The sequence below is a fragment of the Dermacentor albipictus genome, chromosome 9 (assembly GCF_038994185.2).
Source record: "Dermacentor albipictus isolate Rhodes 1998 colony chromosome 9, USDA_Dalb.pri_finalv2, whole genome shotgun sequence".
In the NCBI taxonomy this organism is placed as follows: domain Eukaryota; kingdom Metazoa; phylum Arthropoda; class Arachnida; order Ixodida; family Ixodidae; genus Dermacentor; species Dermacentor albipictus.
The window spans coordinates 115,122,875-115,133,245 of record NC_091829.1 but is presented as its reverse complement, the minus strand read 5'-3'; the positions used below and the strand labels follow the sequence as shown (position 1 = coordinate 115,133,245).

The 10,371-nt window shown below is 46.7% G+C and overlaps 1 protein-coding gene across 1 annotated transcript in view; it reads right to left on the bottom strand.

The window, feature by feature from the left end:
• Positions 1 to 225: 225 nt before the first annotated feature.
• TBC1d7 (TBC1 domain family member 7) overlaps positions 226 to 10,371 on the bottom strand; it is a 34,548-nt gene continuing 24,402 nt past the window's right edge. Inside the window, exon 6 of the mRNA XM_065446072.2 lies at positions 226 to 515. Within this exon, the coding sequence (XP_065302144.2) occupies positions 468 to 515 (48 nt within the window). The 3' untranslated portion in view covers positions 226 to 467. The remainder of the gene's footprint in view (positions 516 to 10,371) is intronic.

Here is a 10,371-nt window from a genome sequence, read left to right as displayed (position 1 = left end):
AAAAAGAAGGCAATAGGACAGAGCGCACAACCACGCCAATTCAGTTAAAGTTAAAGCTTCAGGTAAAGCTGCCATGCTACTGTCCTAAATTCTGACCAAGGATGGCCAAATATTTTTTCCTACGAAATTCCTCGAAAAAATTGCCGACAACAAGCTGCAGGGGTTAAACGGTTGACTGATGAGGGCCAGTGAAGTGTATGAGCGAAGCATCAACACACAGACACATTTAATCTCACCGTTTTTAATTCGTTACTGAACCTAACTTGCACAACAAATTCGTGAACACAACCTTTTCACATTCACACTCTCACACACCTCTGACACACCCACTCAACACCAAGAGTCCTCCACGCATTACCACATATATGTACAAAAGCACGCACGCACACTGTCGCTAGAAAGCCCCTCGGCTGCATGGGTCTGTTCACGTCACAAGCAGTCTTAAAGTTCTTGTGTACCACCGAGGGTCATTCCAGCGCCCTGTTGACCACAGCTTCTGAAGTATCTTTGGAAATCTGAAACATATGGGATAAAAAAGTGAAAAAAAAGGAAACAATTATGGCAAAACTCATCTCGCGATTACTATCAACAGTAATGCAATTAGCATCCAAGCTTTGTAGCAATACATCATATATTTGAAGTCGTGCTTATTTCACATCTGTAGTGGCCATTCTGGGACTTCCGTTGCTTCGGCTAAATGCGACATACTCTGTTATTGTCTCACTATGGTACTCACTTGCCAAGGTCGACGCCCATGAGAATGGCAGGATGAGACTCTATGATGCCGATGCAGTGATGACAATAGAATAACAAAGAAAGAATGATGTCGATGGAATGACAAAGGTGGTATGAGGATGACGGCATGATGACACTCAGATGACTATTCATAAGTGACGACGATGGTATAATGATGACAGCTTGACAACAACGTTAGGACAATGGGACGACAACAAGTGCATGACGACGATTGCGTGAAGATGATGGTATGACAACAAACGGATGATGACGATGGCACAACCATGACGGCATGACGATGATGATATGAAAACTGGTGCACGATACCGACTGTATTAGAGAGCTATGATGGCATGAGGATGACAACATGACAATGGGTGCATGATACCGATTGTCTTATGACAATAGCCCAACAATGGTGGCATAATCTTGAATAAGTGATGACAGCTTGGTTACAAAAGAATGGCAAAGAAGAATTGATGTCGGCGGAACTAAGAAGATGGTATGACGGCAATGGTATGACAATGACCATGTCACAATGATGGTGTGATGATGACGACCTGATGAGAGTCAGATGACGATGTTAGAATGACGGTCGAGCGACTGCTATTGCATCACAAGAACGGCATGATAATGCATGCACGACGACTATATGGTGATGATGACATGACAATGGTATAAGGACAATGAGTTCACAAAGACTGCATAATGAAGCTTTCGTGATGACTACGGTGGGACGATGACGACATGATGTATGACGAAGATGCCATGAACATGATGGCATGACGATAGTCAGATAACAAAGCTGGAATGATGACCATGTAATGACCATGATGGCATCACGACCACGAGCACCAACCTAGTGGCCCAAGCTGACAGACAACTCGTGCCAATGTGCTGGTGTAAGAGGCTAGTAGATAGATGGAAGACTCAACATGCCTGGAGTAGGGAAAGAATGCTATTTGCATGAAAAAGAAAAAGATAGACTTCAATGACCACAGTGAAGCGCTAAAATTAGGTACTGTACTGTGATCACAGTTGTGACCAAGTTGGAACCAAGGTGTTGCCTTAGTGCTGGAGAGACACCAACAATGCCAGCTGTTACACAGAAACAAAGAGAATTTGGCAGTACTCATCTCACGATTACAGTAGACGGTAACTGGTGTAGCGTTGAATCAATACAGCAACACAATCTATTGTCACCGTCGAAATGACGTATGTATGAGGCATGTACTGCAGCGGGACTCCTCTTTCGTGCTTCCCTAAGAATACTTCGCACCCTCTGGTGCCGCTGCTGCAAAGCCTGTGAGTGTCTACCAAAATGCATGGTGTGCCCGTGTGAATGCTTGGAAATGCATCATGCAGCAACCAGGCTTACTTCTTTCTGGGCACGCTGCTGCGTCGTCTAGTAGCACTGTTGAAAAGTGTGCGCTTGGCTTCCGAGACAAGAAGCGTGGTGTGCCAGTGCCTCCGAACGCTGAGAATTGTTCTCTCGCTTGTCATACAGCCAGTGGTACATACTCAGTGACCCAAGTTGGCGAGAGTTGGTTTGCTAGTTCTGGGCGGTGACATGGTGACTTTGTCCACAAGAAATGTCACCAACACTGCTGCCATCCCCCCCCCCCCCTTTAAAGCAGACAGTGATGCACAAAGTGAAATTTTCAGGTCGGACCAACTCTCGGTGGCTTATAAACCAAATGTTGTACAGCAGCGTTTGATGCAGTAGGCCACTGGGAGTTGCTCAAAAATCAAACAGAAGTGCAGCGTTTGGTGGTGCTTTCGACAGTTGCTCATGCACACTCGTGACATGCCAGTGGGCATTACGGTGACACCCGGAGAGTTATTGTGGGGAAGGCCTATATGCTTAAATCAGTTTATTACTAACTTGAGCACTCCATCTTTCCTTGGTGCAACAGTCCAATGGCAGTTACCTTGCTCTTATTTTTGCTGTGACAGCAGGTAAAAACTTGAAGCCATTTCTGCTCTGTTCACCTGCCTGTATGCCAATACCTTTATTTACAATGGCAATTAAACGGACATTCTAGCTGCACTCGTGGTGCCGGGATAATGTCCCGGTTTCAGCTTATAAAAGAGAATAATAACGGTGGCATTTGCAATGTGCAGTGCTATACTGCCCTAATTTCCTGCAGCTCGAAGCCTGCCTTGGGTTGTGGCCTCCTTGAACACTGTTTCAAGTGCAGTGTCCTAGAGAGAAGTTGAAGTGCTGGAACGGCAGCTGCTGAGCGCCGCAACTCAATGCTGGAGGCACCGAGACGTGGCAGTGCAGAAATACGAGCCTGACAAAAGTGAGAATGCCGAAAAGATCCAGCATTTTGGGAACTGGAAGTGGATACTCATCATGTCCAGCGGAGGGATGCTGCAGTGCCCGTAAGAGCCTTACATCGTGCGATATTCTGATAACCGCACTATTGTTATCAATGCTTCCTGTTAGACTGTTGTTGTCACGCTGCTGTTGTTGCTGTCGTGTCATCGTTGTTATTGAGCCACCTCTTCATCTTTAACTTCACTTTTAACCCTTTTTGTGCCGTGCTATTATCGCAAGTTCTGAATAAAATGACCAAATGATTTTACAGACCCCATTTGCCAACATTTTTTCTCAGATATAATACATTCACATCTGGTTGCGCTGCACCATGAACTGTGCGCTGCCATCTACTAAAAGTATGACAAAGCACAGAGAAAAAATTAGGCTCATCAATGGAATTGCTAGGAAATGAAAAGTGCCGTTGATGAGCTGAGCTTGTCCCCGGCTGATTTTACCAGAAACATGTGGATGAATCCAGCTCATTGAAAGTACAGAACGGGTTTAGGCCCAGCCATAAGGAACAACTTTCTGTCGGATTTTTGGCGTTGGCCAACGTCAGACAGTTTTCACGCTTTTCTAGCCACTTTGGGTATTACCAGTGTGACCTGGCATGGGCAGACTTCAGCTTGTGTCGAACAAGCGGCGCATTGTTCTTGATGACGCTGGCTAAGGTTGCCCGACGCTGATCAGCGCCAATGCTCAAAATCCAATGGAAACTTGTTCCTCGTGGTTGGGGCTTTAATACTACATTGCGGAGGAACAACTTCGCCCACTACAACTAGGGAACAAACCCATGTCCCCGCACCAATGTCTAGTTGAAAGCTGGGTGTCCTAATCACTAGGCTATTGTGCAGATTTGGCAACATGAAATTTATGGAAAGCATTGCTTGCCATGCACACTCTTGGTAGTGGTGGTGCCTGCGCACGTACTTGTGAGGCCACAGCAATCAATGCTGTTGCAAGCGAAGGTGCCGTGCTGCAGTGTTGATAAACAAGGCCTGCAGCTGTGGTGACAAATGTGCTTGTCACAGCAAGGACAGGGTGCCTTAACCTTCCAACATGGTTATTCCCAAGATCAAGGTGATTGACTCCCCTTCCACATCGACAATGACAGCCTTCAGTCGGCGCAGTAGCCAGTGCTAAGTACTAAAACGCCTTACTGAGCACCAGAAGGCCTTTCCCAGCTGACCATGGCTGCCACTGAGCTGGTGACAAAGTACATTGGCACGAGACTTCATGGGGCGAACTTCAAAGCTCACCAACAACCATCCAGCCGACATCATTTATCTATAGTGACTACAAAAAGCTCTTCCAATGTGTGCTCGTCGTGGTGTAAGCACCTTTAAAATGCCTCATACACTGCCAGGAGATCAAACCGTGCCACCGATATGTCAGTCCCTACCGAACATTCAGCCGACAGGTTGACAGGTTGACACTAACCAGGTTGACACTAACCTGTCAACGAATAGTTGCTATAGCCATATTACCATATTTACTCGTACAATGATCGCACTTTTTTGTCAAAAAAATTTATGCAAATTCAGGGGTGCGATCATTACGTGGGTTAAATTTCCCACGAAAAGAAACATTTTCTTTTTTCATCCTGCATTTGCTATGGGATACAAGCAGGCTGCTGCTGTCAGTGCAGGACACTAAAACAAAAATGGCGGCCAGCGAAACACGCCGAACGCGATTATTTTTTTTCTCGCAAGTACATTTCGCGCATTGAAACAGTTTCTTCCGTGTCAGTAATGAATAATATTGTTGATATCGGCAAGTTTGTGACAATAACGTAGCCATGTCCACTTTGAGGGGACAGAAACAGAGATGGGCACGTTTAGCTGCCAGTGACATAGAAACACATGGCCGGCATGCTGCGGAAACTGTGGCATTTGTCTTCACTGGTATCCTAATATGGCATGTTTCCGCTAAAGGTGGGTGAATATCTTAGCTGCGTTACAAGCATTGGCATATGAAGAGGGTACACTTCTAATGCATCAGTGTAAACGTGGCCACTATCGTTGCCGCTCGCGATTTGTTGCGTGCCCACGAGTGCAGACGAGAAGAATCAAAAGGCGCCCTTTATGTTGTTGTTGTTGACCAAAACCATTATGAAGCCTACAAATAATAAAGCTGAGGCAAGTTTGGTTGTAGCTTTTTTTTTCATAGTAGCATGGAAGTGCGAAAAGTGATGAAAGGAATGAAATGGGGCATCTGCTTAAAGGGCCCCTGAAACGGTTCGGACAAATTTTGTAGACGCGTAGCGTACAGCTTAAGTAGAACATTCGCACCACAATTTAAGTGAAGCGTTACATATTAATGGAGTTACGAGCGATTAGAAGTTACCCTCATCCCCAGCCATGCTTTTCCTCCTCAACTCGTTCGCCAAGCGAGCGGGGCTAAGCTCCGCCTTCACTGGTCCTGCGTCACAATGCGACGTCACATCGTCCACTTCCGGTGGTTTTGGAGCCCGCCCCCGCCCGCGCGAAACCTCTCCGCTAGCCGCTTGGCTGTCGACCCCAAGCGAGAGCCATCAAAGCAGCGTGCGTTGCGAGCATTCTGTCGTAGCGCTGAACGTGTCTGGTATTCCGTTAACCACAGGCAAGCGGGTCATTTCGGCAAATGACTCGAGGCATAAACTCAAGCTGATGAAGGAACTTTGGCGTAGACGTACGTGAGCGGCCTGATCGGTCTGCACGGTCCAGACACTTGTTGGCGCAGCGCTTAACCAGCCAAACAAAGCGCTAATATTGCTCTAACCAAGTGTAAAACATTTTAAACATTTATAGAAACAACGTGTAGATGATTACACTCCTACGAAAAATATGCACCAGCAGCAAAGAAGAATACGCTTCGTTGCTGCTACTGTGTGTGGTTGAGCTCTATGCCACCAGGTGGCTGCACCGTGCAGACCATTCACATTTGCCCTTCTGCTCATCTCGGCTCGTCCCGTTACGGCACAGTCAAGCGGCCAGACCCTGTCCCCTTGCGCTTACGTTTGCCCTAATACGGGACTCGCGAAACGCTATTGCGTTAGTAATCTTCCGGTGTAAAGTGACAGCCACAAACGCGCAAATCCTGGCGCCGATCGGATAGCCCCAGTCCGATGCGCAGCGGCCAGTTCGCTCGTACGCTGCCTTGCAGAGGGACACGATGTCGCAGCTTGACATATTGCCAGTCGCTAAGTTTGCAGTCCACAAGGCAACAAAGTCAAATCATAGTGCTCGCGAAAAGACTGAGACCAACTCTGACCGCGGAGCTATCGTCAAAATGGAGTACGTTGTAACACAAGCAGACGACACTTGCTGTGTGCCGGAAGTGCTTAAGTGTACTGAAAAATTGTTCTTGTGCATTCTCTTTATGCTACATTCTTTCTATAAAAACAAATTAACTAACATTCCAACTATTACGAAGATCATTTGTTTACCATAAAGTTGGAAAAATTATTGATCACGCGCCCTGGTCAGCCAATCGGATAGCTCGCCCCACTGACGTCATATGGGTGATTTCGGTCATATGGGTAGGGGCGGCTTAAAATTCCGCCGAGCAGTGCGCTGCGATCGGCAGCGATGGGCATTTTTAAATCCTTGTAATAAATTACACGCTTTACGCAGAGCACTTAGATGTGTCAATTAATGATCAGAAGGACCTACTCTAACGACTCAGTACGTTTGTAGAAAATCGTCAAAAGCGTTTCAGGGTCCCTTTAAGAATGTTGAGCGTGTGCAGACCGCTTGGTATGTCTTCAAGAGTCGTTTGCGTAGCATTCGACAGATGGTAAGCACCATCATTATTAGCTAGACTTGGCACACGACATATTGCTGCGGCAAGTTGGGGGTGCGATCGTTACATGGGAAAGAAAAAAAAATCGAATTTTGACAACAAAATCCAGGGATGCGATCATTATGCGAGTGCGATCATTATGCGAGAAAATATGGTATTAGGGCACCAGTAATCGATGCACAAGCAGATGGATCCATCTTTTCCATTTAAAAGAACCACTGGAGAGGCCCATGGACTAAATGATGGTCAGTTGACACCTCAGTGTAGTACAGTAAAACCTTGTGAAACCATACCCACCGTACAGTGGTTTCGTTTTAAAAGTAGTAAAGTCAAATCCCCGACTCAGCTGCCATTGAACATAATGCCTTTTGTATCTGCATAAACCGTACCAGCTTACTGTGTACATTTCATTTCATTTTCATTTCATTTTATTACCTTAAAGGCTCCAATAAATGGAGCATTACATAAGGGGTGGCAAGAATAAAAATACATAGTCACAATAACAGGAAGTTTTTTACATTTTTGATCAACTTGGATGGGCACATAATGACAGCAATGTCGTTAGGAAGGCCATTCCAGTCTGCAGCTGTGCGAGGAAAAAAAGAATTTGAAAACGTGACAGTGCGTGAGCGTGGACGGGCAACCTGTAGCTGATGGCTGGTGCGGTGAGATATGCGTGTAGGAGGAAGGATATAAGGTGCGATGCGCATAGGGCTATGAAAGAATTTGTGAAATAAAGATAGGCTGGCAATGCCACGATGGAGCGATAAGGGGGATAATGCGGATGCAGTTTTTAAGGAGGAAACGCTGATGTCAAAGGAATATGACGAGTGGATGAAATGAGCGGCGTGATTTTGTACAGATTCAAGATCATTAATTAGGTATGCCTGATGATTCCAAATAGGCGATGCAAATTCTAGTTTTGACCTGACAAATGATTTGTAGGCTAACAATTTTACATGTCGGTTAACACATAGTGTTTCCACTTTTTTGTCACGCCAGTGCGGTGGTACGTTGTCATTGCAATCACGATGGTAGGTTGGCCCGGCAGGACAACGAACCTCAGAGATCAGAATGGCCTCCGAGTGCAAACGCAGAGGGCGCTTGGAAGGGTGAAGCCACATCAACATCATTTCGGCGCCGTGCCAGAGAGCATTGTGGCTTGTGTTGTGGCATCGTGCAAGGTAACACTCGCGTCATGCCGAAGCTCGGACAAAACCGGGTGCTCAGCATAGAAGAAAAATTGGACATCGTTAGTGCTATCGAACATGGCAGGAAGAAGTTGGCACTGGCATGTGAGAGGGATCTGCCGTTGACTATGGTGTGTGTGTGGCATTTGGAATGCAAAGGAGAAGTTGCTTGTGAGTGCTGCTGCAACTGTGAAAAGTTACTGGCTACGACGTTCCGACTTTTCGACGTTCCACTTTTTGCCATTGTTGCCTCTGTTATTGCCGAAGTGTTGCCTAACAACAGTGACGAGGATGACACAGAAAGCGACAGCATGGGCAATTCAGGCCCAACAGTGGCAGAAGCTGTGCATTACGTCAGCCTCATGTGAGTGTTTGCTGAAAAGAGGGGACTGGCAGAAAAGCTGGCTCACAGCTTAAGTGAGCTTGAGGCCGCTGCTGTTACTGCTAGACCGCCGCGGCATCAGATGAAAATAACGGACTTTTGTCGTGCGAAGTGAATAAATACTGCATGTTTTTTGCCCTTTCATTGCATTCTCTCAGAGTGCCGTTTTTGACAGCTAAGTGGGTGCTCTCACGCTATTTCGGTCAAGCAGTACTACCGTTTAGTACACACTTTTTCCAAGCTCCGGTCAACTACGGTTTAACGAGGTTTCATGGTGTGTTGTCGACCTGCTCTGGAATAATGCAGCATTTTGTCGTGAAAACACAGTATGTCGTTGACACAGAGGTGAGTTAGAGCCACTGTCGATGCAGTGACGATCAATTTGTGGCCTAGGGCAGGCTCAGCAATGTTGAAGGAATTACGGAACTGGCATAGCAGATGGAGAAGCTCGGAGCAATGAAGAGTAGAAAGTCCGTCGACAATAGATGAATGAAGATATGTTAGCCGAGGATAAGAAAGATTGAGGGCGCTCAGCGCATCGAGGTTGGCTGTCGACAACTCATTATAGATGTTGAATATGTCTGAGAGATCAATGGGTTGCGTGCATCCAACACAGTCACCTCAGCTCGATGGAAAAAGGAAGGGTATTGGTGACAAAGAGGATGCTGAAACTTATCGAAATGGTGAGGGTCGCATAAGGCATAAGAAGAGCTTTCTGAGTGAGAAAAAGGTTTGACAGCTCAAAGAATATGACTTTGTCGGAAAGGATGCTGCAGAGTATGGGTTGTTGAAGGGCTTGTCACAAAGCAAGAAAGGGTCAGGATCAGCATAGGTGCAGTCAATTACGGCATTGTTATGCAAGAGAAAGTCCAAGCCAAATATGATATTCTGAGAGCTGTATGCAAGGATGATGAAGTCAATGATGTAGGGAATGCGCTCAATAATGACACGGGCAGTACAAGTGGCTAGAGGCTGAACAGGTTCTCTATTTGCTGAGTGCAGGAAAAGTCCACTAAGAGGCGTCACTTTTTGGAGGACAGAGCAAAGGCGTGCGACAATAATGGAAACAGCAGCAACAGTGTCTACAAGAGCATGTGCACAGGCACTTTCCACAAAAACTTCAACGTTCGACGGAAAAGGGTGAGGAGTTTGGTGTTTCAGCAGCAGTGCAGTTCTTGCCTCCTGAACTGTGGCAGCCAGTTTCCCTCTTCTTGAGGGGCAGCACAACGATGCAATGGAGACAAAGAGCGGTGACGTGGTAAAGGTGAGCGAGAGGACATAGATGGTTGATGGTCACTTAGGGACATACTAGATTGCAGGTCTGAAGAGTCGTAGCGTAAACGAGGCCAGTCAACGAAGTGGGTTGGATGACGAGCATCCCAAAATGTTTGCATGTGGAGACCGCAGTGTCTGGTGATGTGGCCGGGGTTGCCACATGCAAAACAGATCAGCTGGCTATCATGCATACGCCAAGGATTCGAGGCAATGATGGGACGATGCCAAGCAACAGGCAGAAAAGGGCTGTTGCGGTGACGAGACCATGCCAAGCAACAGACGTAGATGGGGCTGTTGTAGGCGACGCTTGGTAAAACGACAAGTAGGCTTGTAGTCAGTGCCATTTCTCTGCTTCGGCATAACTCAGCGGCGTGCCGACAGGCTGTTGCTGGACGGGCACCGATAGGGCCTCAGTGATCTACTCCTGAATTGTGAGATTAAGCATAGGAGCCAATGAAGTGGGCTGCTGCGGCTGCAGTGGCGGTTCCGGATGCTGAGTGATGATGGACACAAGCGATAGCTGACAAGCCACGTTATCATGCACAAATGTTTTGATTAGTGTGAAAAGCGATGAGTGGTAAGGGACAACTACCAGCCCTGTTAGTGGCTTATCACGCTGGTAAGGACATCGGACCAAAGCTCAATGCTTCCATAACTCTTCATTATACTGGCACAGCATT